Source organism: Oncorhynchus gorbuscha, unplaced genomic scaffold (genome assembly GCF_021184085.1).
Source record: "Oncorhynchus gorbuscha isolate QuinsamMale2020 ecotype Even-year unplaced genomic scaffold, OgorEven_v1.0 Un_scaffold_149:::fragment_2:::debris, whole genome shotgun sequence".
NCBI lineage: Eukaryota > Metazoa > Chordata > Actinopteri > Salmoniformes > Salmonidae > Oncorhynchus > Oncorhynchus gorbuscha.
Window position 1 is genome coordinate 186,287 of NW_025744746.1, and position 21,128 is coordinate 207,414.

At 44.5% G+C, this 21,128-nt stretch overlaps 1 protein-coding gene across 5 annotated transcripts in view; it reads left to right on the plus strand.

Annotated features, from left to right (window-relative positions):
* LOC124017083 (BTB/POZ domain-containing protein kctd15) overlaps window positions 1-21,128 on the plus strand; it is a 33,677-nt gene that overhangs the window by 1,655 nt on the left and 10,894 nt on the right. For 4 of the 5 annotated variants that reach the window (XM_046332473.1, XM_046332472.1, XM_046332469.1 and 1 more), the window contains exons 2-4: window positions 2,399-2,574; window positions 8,803-8,947; window positions 15,097-15,402. In XM_046332473.1, coding sequence (XP_046188429.1) covers window positions 2,411-2,574; window positions 8,803-8,947; window positions 15,097-15,402 — 615 coding nt within the window. In that variant the 5' untranslated portion in view covers window positions 2,399-2,410. Of the gene's footprint in view, window positions 1-589; window positions 1,025-2,398; window positions 2,575-8,802; window positions 8,948-15,096; window positions 15,403-21,128 lie in introns of those variants that run through there. The other variant, XM_046332470.1, reaches the window with a different exon arrangement.

The following is a 21,128-nucleotide window of genomic DNA, read 5'->3' on the forward strand; positions in this document are numbered from 1 at the left end:
TGTACAATTGTCAAATATATTTATTTGGTACACCATTGCCCACAGTGAAACCCAACTCTTGTGAACGTTTCAAACCCGCTTATTGGCTAGAGTTACTACAGCTGGAATGTTGGTCAATAGGAAACAATTATAACACAAAGTCAGGGAACAGACGTCAGTTGATCTCATTCAAACGAGTCAATGGTAATAGTTCCGGTATTTGTCTTTTTTATGTGAGAACTCTTGTGAGACTATAAGGGCATCGAGTTTATTGGCTTATAGCCTTTTAATAATGATCATCTTTACCCCCATATTGATCATATAATAACAATATGCTTTCCAATATTTCACGTTACCCTCCACTTCTTCAACTCCTCCCATCTTAGCCCTGTGTGTGTGTGTGTGTGTGTGTGTGTGTGTGTGTGTGTGTGTGTGTGTGTGTGTGTGTGTGTGTGTGTGTGTGTGTGTGTGTGTGTGTGTGTGTGTGTGTGTGTGTGTGTGTGTGTGTGTGTGTGTGTGTGTGTGTGTGTGTGTGTGTGTGTGTGTGTGTGTGTGTGTGTGTGTGTGTGTGTCATATCTGGTATATATTCCCGCAACAATATTATCGCTATTGGTTACTGTGGCCCATGGCAAAATGAAGAGGTGGGATAGCCTCATACGCCCAAAACTTCTTAAGTCTTTTGAAGTTTTTCTTTCACTGGGGCCTGAAATGTATCATCCAGCGTCGTATTAAATGATCATTATTCCTGAAGGCTTGGTGGTGTATACAGCGAGGCGGGCAACACCCTGGAAAATCTGTAGTCTTCAACAACACTTTGTGCCCCAGGACATCTCGCCTGGAGCAAAGGGCTGAATGAGCCCTAACAACTGTCTTCTGTTTACCTTTTATGGTTAAAATTCAAAGCTTAGTAAATGTGCTCTTGCATGGAAGAACAAGTTGATGAAATGTCTTTCTTTCAAGTTATAATAATTTAGTTTATTCCAGCGACCCGCCATTTTTGCAGACATGATGGATATATATTTTTTCATGAAACCACATCCTAATGTAAGTTGCTTGACATTTTCTAACTATATCTGTTTCCAATTAAACTGACTCTGATATTAATTAAACGTTTGTGAGTTGAGATGTTGGGATTTAAATGAGAGGCCTGTGCGTAATTTTCGCAAAATGCAAAGTAAATCCCCATAGGAAAACATGTAATTTTGATCAATCTTGATTAAATTCGATTGTAGTGATTGGTTGTACGCAAACTTGAGGAACTATTGTCCCCAAAACCCACATGTCTGTTTAATAGCCTGCATCACTGTTTAACCCAACTCCGACGCGCTGTATCCATGCGCCTCGGACTGCACTGTGGCCTGAAGCACGCCAACCCAGTGTATGCTACCTGGATGTTACGAAGGGGCTCTGGAATCGTTTGTGAGGGATTCATGTAATGGATAGTTGACATTCACGAAGTGGTCATATGTTTCTCATGCCTTCCATCCAACATCCCCAATATTCACACCAGCCTGAGGACTTGCATCCTTTCTCAGTTGAACATGTGGCAAAAGCGTGTCCGCTTTTCTAAAAGGTCATTGGAGGATCCCGAGCAATTCATTAAAACTCCTGACCTTGTAAATTGACATTAATTTTCATGACAGATATTACAGAGTTATTAAATAGTTTGTCTTCACATCTTGGTTGGTCCTGTTATGTTTATAGTGTTTGATACATATAATCTAACTTGACTCCTATGATAGGAGATTATGTGGTCCTTCTGTAGCTCAGTTGGTAGAGCATGGCGCTTGTAACGCCAGGGTAGTGGGTTCGATCCCCGGGACCACCCATATGTAGAATGTATGCACACATGACTGTAAGTCGCTTTGGATAAAAGCGTCTGCTAAATGGCATATATTATTATTATATTATATTTTTGATGCACCAGTAACTTTTTTATTACATTTCCATGTATAGGACATTATTGTGTGGGGCTCAAATAAAGAAACAACACAACTGTCTTGTAAGGGGTGAATGTTTTCTTATGTGTGGTTCAGGAACAGAGTTCATCGGGAACAAATGCCCTGGATTCCGTATTCTCAGATTGGTGGTTGGTGTGTCTGGGTATATCACGTCTAACACATAACACGACCTTTAATTAGAATATTGCAGTTTGTTTTATCCCCCTAGAGGCTGACACCTAGCATTCCTCTTTCTGGAGCCGTAATAATCATCCTCCTATCCTGCCCCCCGGCGTTGAATGAAAAGATGCAAACATACTTCATTAGAACGGTGGCAATAATTTGTAAGCTAAATATGCGAGCAGACAGACATGGAAGTGATCTGATAAGGCTCAGGATCGCACTGGTGGAAGATACAGACTTTCTGAGACCCGAGTAAATTATGATGTCTATGGCTTTTCCATTTACTTGTTTTCAGGAAGGAAGAAGCATGTCACGACTGTCTTTGACCCGGTCCCCGGTATCTCCTATGTCCACACAAGGAATCCCTCTACCGGCTCAACTGACAAAGTCGAATGCTCCGGTTCACATTGACGTCGGGGGACACATGTATACTAGTAGCCTGGCTACTCTCACCAAATACCCAGACTCAAGGTAAGGAACCGGATATTCTCATTCAATAAGTGAAATGTGTTTGTCTCGTTTATTATCCACAGTGCCAAGATGTGCCACCCAAGGTGCTTTTGTTGTAGGATTCATTTTTAACATTGTTTTATATAGGAGTGTAGCCTACTGATACATATTGTATTTGAAGTTGTCTCCCACCATATACTGAAATAAGTAATTGTGCTCAGTAACACTTTTGATTGGACATGGTGCTCCAAAACCCCTCATTACAAGTGTTTGATATCAGTGATATACTTGCTTGCTTTAATGATTGTTTCTCTCTAGTTTGATATTGTATATTGGATAGCCTAACCTCCATATGGCCTCATTTGAATTGTATTTGATTCTAATTTGTTTATTACACATGGAAATGTGTTAATTGCCGTTGCTGACTCTTTCATTCTCTTAAATTATGGTACAGGTTTATGCACGTTAATTGTACATTATGGAGAGGGAAAATGTCAGCTGTCATTTCACCATTATTGTAACAAAACCAATTTATCTAAAACCATCTCTAATCCATGTCCAAATGATTTGCAACTTAAATGAGCCATTGAACTTTATAGTAAAGCTAATGGTTTATGCTGAAGTTAGTTCGTGCTTTCTATAGAAATGACCCCTTATGTTATATATTCCATGAGCTACATGCCCAAGTCAATTGCTATTACTTGAAGCCAGAGTTTCAGCTAAGCCAAGGTAAACATACATCAGTTTGTGGGAAGATCTAAGGAAATGCTTAGAGGAAATGTATCAACATAAGTCTTGGATAGTCACACAGCTCTGACAGGAAATCACTGTCAACTACTCTGTTTTCTATGTCCATAAACCAGCATGATTCATCTTGTTGTGAGAAAATCTCCATGCCTATAATAGGCCATTGTTTATCCTTAGTATTATTGTGTCATGTCTGTCATTGATATAAGCTGTGTGTTTGGTTCATTTAAGAGCGTTGGACAGCAAGACAGGACAAGACACTGCAGGTACACAATACCTGAGTGAACGTTTTTGTTATTACTAGCATTATGTGCATATTACCCACCGTTTTATGACATTAGAATTAGAATTTCAGTAAATCAATAGTTGATATATTTGGATGACTTTCCAGATGTTCAAATACAGGTTGTTTCATATACCCTCACTGTACCGCCACACATATTCCCTGGATGTACATTATGCAAATGATACCGTGTTGTGTTACACTTTTGTCTATACTATTTATCATGTAACATTTACACCCCCATGTACCTCACACAGTGGCGGTCGGTGCCGTTTAAGACGAGGGAGGACGTCTTTTTAATGAGCATGGCCTTATTTCTGTTACAGCATATTGGATGACTGCCATTCATATTCCATTCACCCAATTCAATGTAACAGCGATAGGTTTAGGCTACAACACTATACTCAAATATCCCTATACCAATCACGAGGTTGCTATAACAGCCTATGAATGAACGTTTATAAAGTTGGTGCACACGGGTCGAGAGAACAATTTGAGGCGACAGACAGTGACACATGGACAGACAATGACCCTTTCAATACATCTAGCTGATCTAGGGTGTAATCATTAGTCCAACAGTTGCAAACAAGAGTTTCTGTTCGACAAATTCAGGTATGTTTTTCAACAGAATCCGCAGCATGAATACACTTCTGATCATGTGGAAACAGTTCACTTTCATAGCAGGCAGATTGTATTCCTTGTCACATCGATGCAGACTCCTCCTCTTACCTTTTCCCTTCGCTTGTGCACTTCAATGCACAACACATCAGCTGTATGTGACCAGGCAAAAAACTTTTCCATGCCAAACCATATCATAACCGCTACACACAGGCTACATTGTTGATTTTTTTTTAAAAGAAGGAAATTCACTGATGATGGCCCTTCCCTTCCTCCTCTGAGGAGCCTTCACTGACCTCAGATGATGATATTGCATAATGATGTTACACATTGCATATACATTATACACAAGGGTGAAAAGCCATACAAATGTAACAAACATGCTGTATAGTAGGGAGCTCAGAAGCAATTCTCTTACAGTAAGAGTAAAGACTGTGTATGTGTGAGCCAGTCTCTCTCTCTCTCTCATTCTCATTCTCTCTCTCTCTCTCTCTCTCTCTCTCTCTCTCTCTCTCTCTCTCTCTCTCTCTCTCTCTCTCTCTCTCTCTCTCTCTCTCTCTCTCTCTCTCTCTCTCTCTCTCTCTCTCTCTCTCTCTCTCTCTCTCTCCTCTCTCTCCTCTCTCTCTCTCTCTCCTCAGTGTTCCACACAGTTTGCCTCAGGGGTGCACTTTCCTCTGGAGCCAGTGGAGGAGGAGCCCTCTTGTGTGAATTAGGATAATGGCTGACAGAAAGCAAAACAATTACACTGCAATAGCCAGACTTATATGCAGTCTTTTTAGAGGACGTCCGGTGTGGTGTGCATGGAGGAGTCTAGTCCTAGTCCGCCATCCATGATCCACTGAAACTTGACAATTAAAGAACAAGGTTCAAATAATTGTAAGTTGATGATGACTTTTAATAGATTGCTGCGTTAATAATGCAGAGTGCATAGAGAAACTTAGTCTAGTAACTAATGTCTGGGTATTCATCTTCCTCTGTACAGACTGCAGTAAGGGACAGGGGTCATCAAACATTGATACCCGCTCTGGGGAGTTCACAGTTAAGGAGATAAGAGTCAGAGCTCCATTCTACCGTGGCTGAGGAAAGTAAATGAGAAGAATATTACACAGACAAGGAAACTATTTTGAAATGACCCTTGACACAAGTTATTACTTATTTTGATAATTCATCTGGTTTCCATTATCTATGAGGGCTGGCATATAGCATATAATATAGCATAAAAACAAAAAATCACCTTGGGTATTCAAACCAGCAACCTTTCAGTTACTGGCCCAATGCTCTTACTACTAAGCTACATGCAGTCACCCCTGGTACTGTCTACTATGCCAGGGGTTCTGCAGCATTTGGGACCCCCTCCCCCCCACACTCCTCTTGTTGGTGGAGAGAGCATTTTGCCGCAATACACCACAATTTCTTGCAATTCTACACATTTTGCCATGTCTCATGTGTATTCATATAATATTTGAGTGACTCAAACATCACAACAAAATCTATGGGCAAACAAACTTAAAAACCTTGAGCTGACATGGGCTAGTTCATCTGGACATTTCTGACAAGTTATAAATAGCTCTCTAAAGTATGCAATGGATAACATGACAAGAGAAAAACTGATGTTGCATGATTGCACCTTGTGCATTCTTAAATTTTCTTTTTTTAAAGAGGGGGTGGGGGGGGGTGGACCCCCACAGTTTGAAAACCACTGTAGTGTGCTACTATACCACTTGTTCTACATTCACTCAATATACCACTCTCCAAACACACTATTACTCCCCTTTATGAATGTATTTTATACATGAACAACATTATTCATTAAAGTTTGAAATAGTCAAGAGTTCAGTTATGTTTGATCCTTCAGTTTTAATCTCTGTGTACACTTGACAATGGACTTCCCTACCCAGTTGTAAATCTATTCACACAGCCAGCATACTGGCCTTGAAGTTGGGTTTGATACATTCATCCAAACACACTCTGGGCATTTGTTTTCACAGACATATGTAAGATGTCCTGCAATGTATGTCAAAATTCATTGGGAATCTATTGAAGACAGCTCAGGTCTTTCATTTTGGAGAGAGTGAAAAGCTGCACTTGTCTTGACCCACCCACATCCCTAGCCATGAGTTTCAGACTCTAAACTGTTAGTCTGACATGTGTAGGTCTATGAGATGTCTACCTACCGCCTGTGCACCCACGCTGCCTCTACTCAGCACCGCTGGGATGTGAGATCAGAGATGCTCCAGTCCTTCACAAACTCCCACTCTGCCCTTCTCCCTTTTCTCTCTCTCTCTCTCTCTCTCTCAGGCAGGCAGGATGGTGTATAGCTCTCCACTTGTCTGACATGACAGAAACAAAGCTGGGTGAGGGCGGGGGTCCGTCTTTCAGGTGCGGAGGGCCCCCAATCGGTGATTTACCAAAAGGAAACACTGAGACCGAGGGAGATACAGAAATGGAGAGAGGGAAAAAGAAAGAAAAGAAAAACAGGCAGCATTTTAATTGCTTTTAAAAAAAAAGTGGAGATGAAAAACAGAGTTAGCCTGGAGGGGTATGGTGAAATTCTAGCTGGAAGAATTGCAAGACCATATGAGAAAGGAACACCTCGGGCATAACAGGGAGATGAGTATTGGTTTTTTATAAAGCATTTTGCATCGATTTTCAGAGAGAAAGGGAGAAAGAGAGAGGGAAAAGATGGAGAGAGAGAAAGAGAGAGAGAAGGGGAGGGAAAGTGAGTGGAGAGAAAGAGAGGGAAAGCATCTTTGAACTGGCTCTCTTTATACAGTTAACAGGAAAGGAAAAACATGGCAAATTCTACATGATAGGATTCAGTCTATACCTGATGAAGCCCTTTGATACAGTCACTGTGTGTGTCTTTACAAAGCAAAGGATTGTAAGGGAAAGTCAATGCAATTTGCTTTAGAGATTTAAACTATAAAGTCAAAACTGCAAAATGGTCCTGTGTGGCTCAGTTGGTAGAACATGGTGCTTGCAATGTTGGAGTTGTGGGTTTGATTCTCACGGGGGACCCGTATGAAAATGCATGTACTCACTAACTGTAAGTTGCTCTGGATAAGAGTGTCTGCTAATGACTAAAATGTGTGTGTAGATTCCCATAGCATCTCTCTTTCTTGTGTTATGTCTTATAACAGGATTTAACAGTCACTGGGCAAAAGCAGCTTGTGAGAATGAGATTTTCTGGTGATTTTCTTTGTGGTTTAACTGTACTCAGCTGACCTAAAAGCTGTTAGCATGATTAAAGAGCTGATTACATCAGAACAATAACAACAGAGAAGACTTCTCTCTGCCAAGAGCTGTTTCTGGGAGAGAGGAGGGAAATGTTTCAGTCAAACCATTTTAAAGGTTACTCCAACCTGGACTGCCACTTCTACAGAAAACTGTTGAGTGACACATACAAATAGTTAAGTAAAACAGCGATAGAGACACCATGTCAATCATGTCTCTAATAATGACCAACATAAAAGTCCTATTTCTCTTCCTTCCAGGTCTATAGCTATTATCACCTAGTGCAGGTCTGAGGTGAAATGAATGAACTAATGGTTGAGAGCTACAGTAGCTAATGATGTAGGATCTTAATTTGGGCCAGTTTGCTACATCAGGAAAAGAATCCTGCAGCAACAGGAAATGTAAATTATTATGTGGATTATAATTAAGGGATTTTTTTGTAAGGGAAAATCAAGTCGGAAATTTAAAAGTGGACATTACAAACTTCAGAAGCCTTTGTAAATGTCAAATACACTACATGTTTTTAATTTCCTGCAAAGTCCTCTTGCAACAGGGTGATCAAATTAAGATCTTACATCTGGACCTCGACAACCTCACAAGAGATGAGAGAAATGTGTAGTTGTCCAACCATATCTCAAGGCATCTTATCGACAGTATATGGTGGGTGAAAGCTAACAGATTACTGCATTTTCCAGTGTTAGCCAGGCTCCTTATTCACTCCTGGTTACATTTCGAGAGGCCGACTATGGATGGATGCTTGGCAATCTACAGGTGTCTTATTACTTAGAAGTTATGTCCATAATTCATGGAATTTCCCTCTGTTGTTCTGCATTCTAATGGAAAATCTGCGTCAGTGATTTTAGTGAAATGACTTTTTGAGTGAATGCTGTTTCACAGCACGAGGTGTAATAGTCACACTTCGGGTCTTATTTGTTTTCAAAGATGAACCAAATCAATACATAATTCAATAGAACATTTGTATTCAAAACACAAATAGGTATCAGAGCATCATGGATTCAAATGCTATAGAGAAACATATATCATATTTCATTGTAGCAAACCCCAGGTAAAGGTTTTATTAAGCTTTTAGTAATAGAGCTTTAAACTGAACCCATAGCATTAATATCTGTAAGTACCAGCTGAGACACTGTATGTTGTCCTAATCACACAGCAGAAGGGACACTTCAAACAGGCCTGGAACACAGGAAATGTGCCTTAAGCCCCTTGTTTCAACCAGGATGCTAATACATTTCAGACTTAGAACTAATAAAATGGAAAAAATAAATGGAGGGTAATTGTTTCATACATTTGAAGGCAGCCGCTCAACTCAACCTCATTCCATTATATGTGTGTGTTTCAATTTCCAGAATCAGCCGTCTGTTTAATGGCACAGAGCCCATCGTGCTGGACAGCTTGAAGCAGCACTACTTCATCGACAGGGATGGAGAAATATTCCGTTACATTCTCAGCTTCCTCAGGACCTGCAAACTGCTTCTCCCAGATGACTTCAAGGTACATGATGATTTCTATTTGCACACCATAGCATCATGCATACAGTATCTGCGCTGTAGGAACTCACACAGTGTAGAAATATACAAAGGATAGATGATTGATTCAAAGTTTGATCTTCCCTCTCATCTGAGAAGAATGTCCAACATGTTAGTTTTAGCTGTCTATCAATTTATATTATGAACATTATTTAGCATTACTTTCACATTCTATAAGTCAATATCAGCAGTCATTTGTTTTATTACTAAAACATTGGAAATCTAATTTAATTCATCCCCACCGATTTATCATTAAAGTGATGCTTTGAAGGTATTGTAGAATTTCAGCCAGTAGTTCTGAATTCGATATGTTACGAATTGCAAATGATTCTATATATATTTTTTAATACAATTTGTACAATATGTTACAATTTGTAAGTGCTTAAGATCCCAGACTGAACATTTAATATACAGTGGAGGAAAGGTGAAAATTCGGTCAAAAACACAACATAGTTCTGTGATGTGAACAAAGCCCAGAGCTGTTGTTTCTCACCAAAAATATATTTCTATAGAGGTGAGGCCAGGTGAAACAGGCTGTATAGCCCCTGTTCCACTTGTTCCAGTCTGACAGTACCACCCAGTCTCCCAGCCACTGCCTCTCTCTCTGCTCTCAATAAAGTGCCATGACAGTTTAAAGGAACTGGGCTTGAGAGGGAAGTAGGAATACTAGAGGAGGCGAGAATAATGTGGTCCTGATTCTGACAGAGGGGAATGTGTGGGGAGGGAGTGTCCTGTAGGGGATGTCTACAGACAGACAGACACACACACACGCACGCGCACGCACACACACACACACGCACGCACGCACGCACGCACGCACGCACGCACGCACGCACGCACGCACGCACGCACACACACACACACACACACACACACACACACACACACACACACACACACACACACACACACACACACACATACTCTGATACAGTGCTCTATCTGGGAAACTGGAGCAACTTTGGTCCATGTTAGCCCACTGTGGCTGCACACACCTGTCTCCTGTTTCAGAGTGCGCATGAGGAGACTCCTTCCTGGATGCGCTTGGCTTAGCAAAACAACCGGCTCTGGAAATATACACATATTATTGTTACTAAGTTATTCTACTTAGAAACAGAGCAAAGATTCAGACCAACGATCGATCATGGACTCTGGCCAAATCTTCTGTGATATAACCACTTTGATCGATCTAAAACACCATTAGTAAAATGTCAAGTTCCGGTTGATGATGTCTAAGGAGAGCATATTCAGTGCTCCATCTGTTCCTGTCCATCCGGATCCCTTTTAGTTCAGTCTATTATACCCACATTTCCATGTCTTTCCCTGTCGGCTTGGAGTAGTTCATCACTCTGGCTAAGGGGAGTAGAGGAGAGGCAGATCCACCTGGCTAACTCTCAGGGCCAAGCATTATGGCTGAATGGGGACTGACCTGAACAACAGTGAGAACACGAAAGCTTCCTTCACATTTTTGGCAAATTACATTTGATCTGTATAGTGTACTGTATGGAAGCTATAGCTGTTCTCATCCACTCCTATTCTACACAGTCCAATCAGCCAATGACTGTAAGTGAAACGAATGCAGGATCAGGACTCATTGTTTCAACTCATTACATTAACTCCCTTGCATCAAATCAAATCCAAGTTTATTTGTCACGTGTGCTGAATATGACAGCTGTAGTAGACTTTACAGTGAAATGCTTACTTACAGGCTCTAACCAATAGTGCAAAAAAGGTATTAGGTGAACAATAGGTAGGTAAAGAAATAAAAACAACAGTAAAAAGACAGTGAAAAATAACAGTAGCGAGGCTACATACAGACACCGGTTAGTCGGCTTATTGAGGTAGTATGTACTGTACATGAATGTATAGTTAACGTGACTATGCATATATGATAAACAGAGAGTAGCAGCAGTGTAAAGAGGTGTTGGGAGGGGAGGCACACAATGCAAATAGTCCGGGTAGCCATTTGAGTACCTGTTCAGGAGTCTTATGGCTTGGGGGTAAAAACTGTTGAGAAGCCTTTTTGTCCTAGACTTGGCACTCCGGTACCGATTGCCATGCGGTAGTAGAGGGAACAGTCTATGACTGGGGTCTTTGACAATTTTTAGGGCCTTCCTCTGACACTGCCTGTTGTGGAGGTCCTGGATGGCAGGCAGCTTAGCCCCAGTGATGTACTGGGCCGTACGCACTACCCTCTGTAGGGCCTCGCGGTCGGAGGCCGAGCAATTGCCGTACCAGGCAGTGATGCAACCGGTCAGGATGCTCTCGATGTTGCAGCTGTAGTACCTTTTGAGGATCTGAGGACCCATGCCAAATCTTTTTAGTTTCCTAAGTGGGAGGAGGCTTTGTTGTGCCCTCTTCACGTGCCCTCATCCAGCCTCCTCTCTCTCTCGCTCTCTCTCTGTTGATCTGCATACCTTTCAATTTGTGTGAACTCTGAAAAAAATGCAAATATGGTTAGGAGGACTTGAGCATGTTCTTATCTGAACACAATCAGTGTTGGCGTCGCCCCAGGCCTGGCTCTCTTCTGCTGCTGGCAGCCAACATGCTGTGTGTATAGCTAAATCAATGTGAAAGCCTGCTAAGCAGTATAGTAACAAATATTCAGCATATATCAGTAGATGTAATACAATATTCACCCTTAATGTGCTTTCCACATGACATATTTCAGACATTATTCAGACGACAATAAATCACAAAGAGTGTAAGCAATGCTCAGTCAATTCGGTGATGGTCCTTAACCATTCCGGTGTGTTTTTGCATGTTACAATTATATTCTTATATCAATGAACAGTAAGTTCTTTATTTCTCAGTTCGATCCAGTAGATTTCTCAGCTACTCACAGTGATAGACAGTGTTATTATAATATTAAGGCTAACTCATTTTAACATTCATTATCGTCTTAGTCTCGGTAGCGTAGTGGTTAGAGCGTTGGACTAGTAACCAAAAGGTTTCAAGTTCAAATCCCCGAGCTGACAAGGTACAAATCTGTCGTTCTGCCCCTGAACAGGCAGTTAACCCACTGTTTCTAGGCTGTCATTGAAAATAAGAATTTGTCCTTAACTGACTTGCCTAGTAAAATAAAGGTAACACATTCATTATCACTGCATATAGGTCAGTGGTGTTGCCATATCCATGTCAAATGACAGTGCAGCAGGTAACTTCTAATTTGGTTGGTTTAGTTAGCTGTGAAAAGTATTTTGTTCCTGTTCCCCTCTATCTGTATGCTCTCTCTCTCTCTCTCTCTCTCTCTCTCTCTCTCTCTCTCTCTCTCTCTCTCTCTCTCTGTCTCTGTCTCTGTCTCTCTCTCTCTCTGTCTCTCTCTCTCTCTCTCTCTCTCTCTCTCTCTCTCTCTGTCTCTCTCTCTGTCTCTCTCTCTCTCTCTCTCTCTCTCTCTCTCTCTCTCTCTCTCTCTCTCTCTCTGTCTCTCTCTCTCTCTCTGTCTCTCTCTCTCTCTCTCTCTCTCTCTCTCTCTCTCTCTCTCTCTCTCTCTCTCTCTCTCTCTCTCTCTCTCTCTCTCTCTCTCTCTCTCTCTCTCTCTCTCTCTCTCTCTCTCTCTCTCTCTCTCTCTCTCTCTCTCTCCTCTCTCTCTCTCTCTCTCTCTCTCTCTCTCTCTCTCTCTCTCTCTCTCTCTCTCTCTCTCTCTCTCTCTCTCTCTCTCCTCTCCCTCTCTCTCTGTCTCTCTCTCTCTCTCTCTCTCTCTCTCTCTCTCTCTCTCTCTCTCTCTCTCTCTCTCTCTCTCTCTCTCTCTCTCTCTCTCTGTGTCTCTCTGTCTCTCTCTCTGTATGCTCCTTCTCTCTCTCCCCATCTCTCTATTTTGCTCTCCCTCCCTCCCTCCATTCCCCCACCCTCCATTATTCCCTGCGATGTTGCCTTGCCAGTGGGTGATCAGGTCGGATCATTATTTTGGAGCTCAACCGGCCTGTCTGGCCACAGGATTGTGGGATAGATTGTCTCTTGGAGCTGGCAGCATACAGCCAAGACAGAGCTGTTGGGCCTGTCTCCCCTCTCATCCTCACTTCAGCATTACGTTAGGATTATTCTCTTGTTTTCTGTTCTGCCCGGCTCAGGCTCAGGATGACTAAAGTGCCTCGCAGACAGACCCCTGTTAAAAACACATCCATCCGTGGCTTCAGACCTGTGAAGGATGAGGAGCTACACTTCGATACAGAGAGCACCCCTAAGGGGGAACGTCTCTTTATGTATTTTGTCAGCCGCAGTGAGGAGGGCCTAGAGAAGGCTGAGAAAAAAAGTGACCGAACCACCCCTTCACATTCTGTAATATTAAATATTAGAATGTCGGCTTAAGATGTGTTGCGTCACTGCCTGCTTCAGCTAGAGTTGGTTTTGGGCCATTCCTGGTTTTCAGATGGGGGGTCGAATGAGGGTTAAAGAAGCAGAAGGTTTTTCATGCAGGGGGATTTGAAAGTGGCTATTTCTTCCATCCTGACTGAGGCAGACAGGGTTAATAATATGCTGTTTGCTGCTATTGCCGTACCATACTCTGTACCCAGCAGTGTCTGAAGAGGCGGGGGAAAACTCTTTTTAGATTTGGTTTCCCCAGCACCCCCAGCACCCCCAGCACCCCTAGCACCCAACACCCCCAGCACCCCTAGCATCCCCAGCACCCCTAGCACCCCCAGCACCCCTAGCACCCCCAGCACCCCCAGCACCCAACACCCCCAGTACCCAACACCCAACACCCACAGCCAATGATGATGCAGTCAGACTGAAACAGGCACGCTCTCTTTCTTTCCTCTGCACAAACCCTAACTTACTTTAGAAGTGCAAATACATGGAGGGTATGGCAACTCATTATGACATGGGAAATATTGTTTCCCTTTGTGCTAGGTTGAAGATGACAATTGTTAAGACAACAAGATTCTAATATCCCATAGCTCTTTTCAACAATGTGACCAGCTATGCTAGTTAGCAACTCTGCTGGTAGTTAGCAACAGTGCTGGTCCAAGATTTGTGACAACGTTATCTTAACCTCTGTGTATTTTTGACCTACCCTTTGTATAGGAAATGCATCAAATAACATTTTAGGAATGCAGCACCCATAAATGTAGCAATTTACCTTTGTCTAATTTCCAGCTAGAGCTTCTGGTAGCTAAATCAATTACTGATTGTTTTGCTAGCATATTTACAATACTCATCTGACGCAATATAAAATTGTAATATCAGAGCTTAACATCGGGCCACTATTCACATTAGACATTACCATAAATCCCCACTGTGTAAAGCATGCATAAAAAATCAACCGTGGTTTATATTATAATTATCCTCATGTTCACTTCTTCTCCCATATATATTCCCCTCACCTCCCCTCTGTTAGCTAGCTACCAATAGCTTGCCTTTCTTCCTCAGTCTTCCTGGTATTTTCTATGGTAGTGTTGAACGATGGTGCCATCTGGTCTTGGGGGAAATTAGAGGCAAGAGCGCAGGGGCAAATGGCCCCCAGCAAGCACAGCCCAGGGGAGGAGGCAGCTAGGCAATCTGCTGCAGCTAGACTGTCTGCACATAGGAATGTACCATCCCATCCCACATCACTGCAGCCTGGGCTCGCTGAGCCTCACCTCACTGACACAGGCCTCTATAGAGTAGAGCTCAATACAACATGCTAGAGGATTACTCAGCCCTGCCAACAGCTACTGTTGCAGTAGAGAGTGACTGGCTGATTGCAGCTACAGTATGGCCATGGTTAGCATGGCAATAAAAAAACAATACAGGCCTTTCTTGTAAACAACTGGAGACTGATCTGGTTTACCAGTGAATCATTCTTCAATCTGAGATATTTGAATGTTCAATGTGAGCCTAACCGAGATCATTTGTAACCAGGAAATACCATGAGATGAATATGAGGGACTGACTATAAAATACACTCTTTTAAAACCACTTCGATTGGGAAGTGATTTTTTCGTAGCGGCTTAGGAGTATTTACACAGCAGATTAGGATAATTAACATAGCAGGTTAGGGTTAGCAAAAATGATCTCCTAACTTGCTAAGAAAATCACTTCGTATCGAAGTGGCGTGAAAAGGACAAAGAGGTCTGACATGAACATGACTTGGATTTGAGTGTTTGTGTATGTTTCCTATCCTGTCCCATCCAGGAGTTCCACCTGCTGTACGAGGAGGCTCGGTACTACCAGCTGTCCCCCATGATTAAGGAGCTGGAACGTTGGAAGCAGGAGAGGGAGCAGCGCAGGACGGCCCAGCCCTGTGACTGCCTGGTGGTGCGGGTGACGCCTGACCTAGGTGAGAGGATCGCCCTTAGCGGGGAGAAGGTGCTCATCGAGGAGATCTTCCCCGAGACTGGAGACGTCATGTGCAACTCGGTGAACGCCGGCTGGAACCAGGACCCCACGCACGTCATCCGCTTCCCCCTCAACGGCTACTGCAGGCTCAACTCTGTCCAGGTAGATAACGTTTTGTCTGTGCATGAATGTCGGCAGCTGTCTTTAATCATCACTAGAAGTTTTTTTTCCTGGTGATGAAAACCCCAGAGAGCCTCTGTGACTTCTGTTTTCCTATAGTCTTGGGGGAGCAGGGTTTAAAGTGGGTATAATGGTGTATCACATTTTACAGGTGTGAAGTTGACTGTTGACTGTTCTAAAGTCATCACTGGTGATCTATAGGACAAGGACTCCACTTTGAAATGTCCATGTAAAGGCATGTGACATGATTTGTAGCCTGCGTGTAGCCACAGACAAGATGACTGTTCTGGAGCAACAAACCCTCATCATAACTCACATGGGATAATAGTTACTCTGATGTGATTTAGAGTGGATTTGTTTAAGATGTTTGGAGATAGTGACACGTTTTTTCAACCACTTGTAGGTTTATGTCACAGCAATAATCTTCCCTCTCCAAGGTTTGAATGAGGCTTTAAGGAGCAGAGCAGCCTCTCACCACAGCTCTGTGGTATCATCAACACCTCATTGCCAATAGCCATACAGATCAACACATAGAGGAGCCTCACCCAGCACCCAGCATGCCCCACACTACCCCCAACACGCCAGGCAGGCGTTCTGCTCTGACACCTCCACCGCCCTCCTGCCAATGTGAGAGACCACCTCCGGGGCTGCTGCCTAGCTGCCTGAGCAGCGGGACAAAGTCTTGTCTCCTCTCCACTGTCTGTCTGCCTGCACTGCGGCCATGTTTTCTTCTCACAAAAATGAGAGGGGTGAAAAAAAATTATATGCATAATTTACGTTTGACTCCTTTTTAAGACACAGCTCCTCTTTTTAAAAAGACTCCAATATAACACCGCCCGGGGAGATTGAAATACACGTATTGCATTTTTTAATACCATACTTACAATTTCTCAAACAGCCTAAACCGGTTTATACTTCTTTTATAGATTTTTAAATGGCTTGCAATATAATTAATTGGCCGCATCAACTAACACAACATTTTCTCACTATGTTTACCGCTGAGTTTGGTCTCAGTGTGCGCCGTAAATCTGTCTCAAATGGACTGGGAAGGATCCCTCCTATTTTAGTTTTCATTATCAGGCCTTTCCCACAGACTGTGGAGCTGAGGTGAAACAAACCCACAGACTCACTGTCTCTCTGTTGAGCTGAGGTGAAACAAACCCACAGACTCACTGTCTCTCTGTTGAGCTGAGGTGAAACAAACCCACAGACTCACTGTCTCTCTGTTGAGCTGAGGTGAAACAAACCCACAGACTCACTGTCTCTCTGTTGAGCTGAGGTGAAACAAACCCACAGACTCACTGTCTCTCTGTTGAGCTGAGGTGAAACCAACCCACAGACTCACTGTCTATCTGTTGAGCTGAGGTGAAACAAACCCACAGACTCACTGTCTCTCTGTTGAGCTGAGGTGAAACCAACCCACAGACTCACTGTCTCTCTGTTGAGCTGAGGTGAAACAAACCCAAAGACTCACTGTCTCTCTGTTGAGCTGAGGTGAAACCAACCCACAGACTCACTGTCTCTCTCGTGGAGCTGAGGTGAAACAAACCCACAGACTCACTGTCTCTCTGTTGAGCTGAGGTGAAACAAACCCACAGACTCACTGTCTCTCTGTTGAGCTGAGGTGAAACAAACCCACAGACTCACTGTCTCTCTGTTGAGCTGAGGTGAAATAAACCCACAGACTCACTGTCTCTCTGTTGAGCTGAGGTGAAACAAACCCACAGACTCACTGTCTCTCTGTTGAGCTGAGGTGAAACAAACCCACAGACTCACTGTCTCTCTATTGAGCTGAGGTGAAACAAACCCACAGACTCACTGTTTCTCTCTGTGAAGCTAAGGTGAAACACACCCCCAGACTCACTGTCTCTGTGGAGCTCAGGTGAAACCAACCCCATTATTCAGTGTCTGCATCCCAAATGGCACCATATGCCCTACATAGTGGGGAATATGGCACTTTATATAGGGAATAGGGTGTAATTTGGGACTCAGACTGCATGGGAATGACTTGGCGCTGGCATAAACGGGAGCCTGCCCTCTCTTCAGGGTTACCTGTTTGTGATGTTTGTGTTAGTGAATGAGGGACACAGTGGGGCTCTAGAGGGCTTTGTCTCAACGTCTAGCCTTTGCCCGGATGGGGAGGCATTGTTCGCGGCAGGGCTCTTTCTCTCTCTGGGCTTGCCTCTTTAAGACAAACACACACACACACACACACACACACACACACACACACACACACACACACACACACACACACACACACACACACACACACACACACACACACACACACACACACACACACACACACACACACACACACACACACACACACACACACACACACACAAGCACACTGCAGTTAGGTTGGCAGTTAAGCTCATTGAGCTGCTGTAGGTGAGGGGAACAGAGAGCAGATGGAGGTGTTTTCTGGTGTAAGGGGAGATTTTTCTAAAGAACTTCCTCATCCTGTCCTGTGTCATTGGTATGAGAAGGTTATGAGAATAATCCTCATTTTACCTGGCCAGACAATGTGCCTGTGATCTGATTACAGTCCTGGACCCCGACCCAAGGGAGTGCAACCACACCCTGCCCACAGAGGAAGAAAGAGAAGAAAAAAAAGAGGGAATGTTTTGAGAAAGAGATGGAAAATAGTGTTGGGAACTTGTGTGTATTTCCGTGTTGCCCTGGTTTGGATTCTTTAGTCATCTGCTGCCCTTAGTTACAGCATTTCTCTTCCGATACAAGGGCAGGTACATTCATTATAATTAATCACCAATAAGATTTTGGGAGGCTTACTAACTCATTCTCTCTGAGAAATCGTTCTTGCCAACTCCAACCAAAGAGAAAACCTATAAACAACCCCACCTTGGTGAGTGAACGATTCATTCCTCCAGTCATGAAGGAATTTAAGGGGAATAATGCAAACCACCTGTGATGTAGAGCCATGGGAAAAAAAGAACTGGGCCGCTTAAGAGGGAAAACATTTAGCTAAAGAGCCACAGAGGTGTACACACACACACATGCACGCACGCACGCACGCACGCAAAACACACACACACACACACACACACACACACACACACACACACACACACACACACACACACACACACACACACACACACACACACACACACACACACACACACACACACACACACACACACACACACACACACACAGTCCCGAAGCAGGAGCCGGCCGGTACCCACCTCCGTACATCACAGTGATGGAGCACTGTGATCAAGCCAGACGCAATCCTTCCTTCATCACCCTGACAGCAACACTACTCTGAGACGGCCCCTGTCCTTCCTGTCCCCTCTCACTGCCAGGGCTGCCAGGGCCGGGGACATTACATGGCCCAGCCACTCTTTCTGACACGCCATGTCACATAGCCAGCCTATCAATCCATACGGGGTCAGCTAGTAACAGGGAGAACATGGCTCCGCCCTGCCACCAACACCTCCATCACCACCACCCCTACCATCACCACCTCCATCACCACCACCACCCTCACCCTTCCGAGAAAAAAAAACACAGAGCACATGATAAACTTAGCTACCAACACTATTTCTGGCCATCCTGTGTCAAAGCTTTACTACAAACTTATATTGTGAACTTGTCTCTTAGGCAAGGCAGCAGTTGTCCCCCCTAGAAATGGAACACGTTAGTGTGATCAGACAACCACTTTCTAGTAGGTCTTTTGATGCTTGTGATGAAGTGGAGAATGAAGATGAGGTAGAAACAACATTTTAATGGCCATGTATAGTTAAACAAAGTAGGACTCCCTCTGTGCAGCACCACATTACTCTGAGTCTGCTCTACCTGTCACTCACACCCAGCCCTACGTCCTGACAACTGGAGACTTAGACCCCCAGTCCTACGTCCTGACAACTGGAGACTGAGACCCCCAGTCCTACGTCCTGACAACTGGAGACTAAGACCCCCAGTCCTACGTCCTGACAACTGGAGACTTAGACCCCCAGTCCTACGTCCTGACAACTGGAGACTGAGACCCCCAGTCCTACGTCCTGACAACTGGAGACTAAGACCCCCAGCCCTACGTCCTGACAACTGGAGACTGAGACCCCCAGTCCTACGTCCTGACAACTGGAGACTAAGACCCCCAGCCCTACGTCCTGACAACTGGAGACTAAGACCCCCAGTCCTACGTCCTGACAACTGGAGACTAAGACCCCCAGCCCTACGTCCTGACAACTGGAGACTGAGACCCCCAGTCCTACGTCCTGACAACTGGAGACTAAGAACCCCAGCCCTACGTCCTGACAACTGGAGACTAAGACCCCCAGCCCTACGTCCTGACAACTGGAGACTGAGACCCCCAGTCCTACGTCCTGACAACTGGAGACTAAGACCCCCAGCCCTACGTCCTGACAACTGGAGACTAAGACCCCCAGTCCTACGTCCTGACAACTGGAGACTAAGACCCCCAGCCCTACGTCCTGACAACTGGAGACTGAGACCCCCAGTCCTACGTCCTGACAACTGGAGACTAAGAACCCCAGCCCTACGTCCTGACAACTGGAGACTAAGACCCCCAGTCCTACGTCCTGACAACTGGAGACTTAGACCCCCAGTCCTACGTCCTGACAACTGGAGACTAAGACCCCCAGTCCTACGTCCTGACAACTGGAGACTTAGACCCCCAGTCCTAGATCCTGACATCTGGAGACTAAGACCCCCAGTCCTACGTCCTGACAACTGGAGACTAAGACCCCCAGTCCTACGTCCTGACAACTGGAGACTAAGACCCCCAGTCCTACGTCCTGACAACTGGAGACTAAGACCCCCAGTCCTACGTCCTGACAACTGGAGACTAAGACCCCCAGTCCTACGTCCTGACAACTGGAGACTAAGACCCCCAGTCCTACGTCCTGACAACTGGAGACTAAGACCCCCAGTCCTACGTCCTGACAACTGGAGACTAAGACCCCCAGTCCTACATCCTGACATCTGGAGACTAAGACCCCCAGTCCTACGTCCTGACAACTGGAGACTTAGACCCCCAGTCCTACATCCTGGCAACTGGAGACTTAGACCTTTAACCTTTATTTAACTAGGCAAGTCAGTTAAGAACAAATTCTTATTTTCAATGACGGCCTAGGAACAGTGGGTTAACTGCCTGTTCAGGGGCAGAAAGACAGATTTGTACCTTGTCAGCTCGGTTACTAGTCCAATGCTCTAACCACTAGGCTACCCTGCCGCCCCATCCTGACAACTGGAGACTGAGACCCCCAGTCCTACGTCCTGACAACTGGAGACTGAGACCCCCAGTCCTACGTCCTGACAACTGGAGACTGAGACCCCCAGTCCTACGTCCTGACAACTGGAGACTGAGACCCCCAGTCCTACGTCCTGACAACTGGAGACTTAGAGGAGTGCTGCACAGGCATCTCTAGCCCCTCTGGAGATGTGTGTGTGTGTATGCACGTTCGTGTGCCTGCATTCCTGCGTGTGTGTGTTAACTCCAGTGTTTGTGTGTGAACTCCGGTATGTGTGTGTGTGTGTGTGTGTGTGTGTGTGTGCACTCCGGTGGCCATCAATATTACATCACGCTCTGTTTCCAGCCATGAGGCTCATCCACTTTGATTCCTGCCTCACCGGCTTCTCTTACTGCGTTCTGTTCCGTTATGATGCTGGGAGGTTAGTGGAGCGAGCTTGATACGTATCCCCTGCTCATCCCC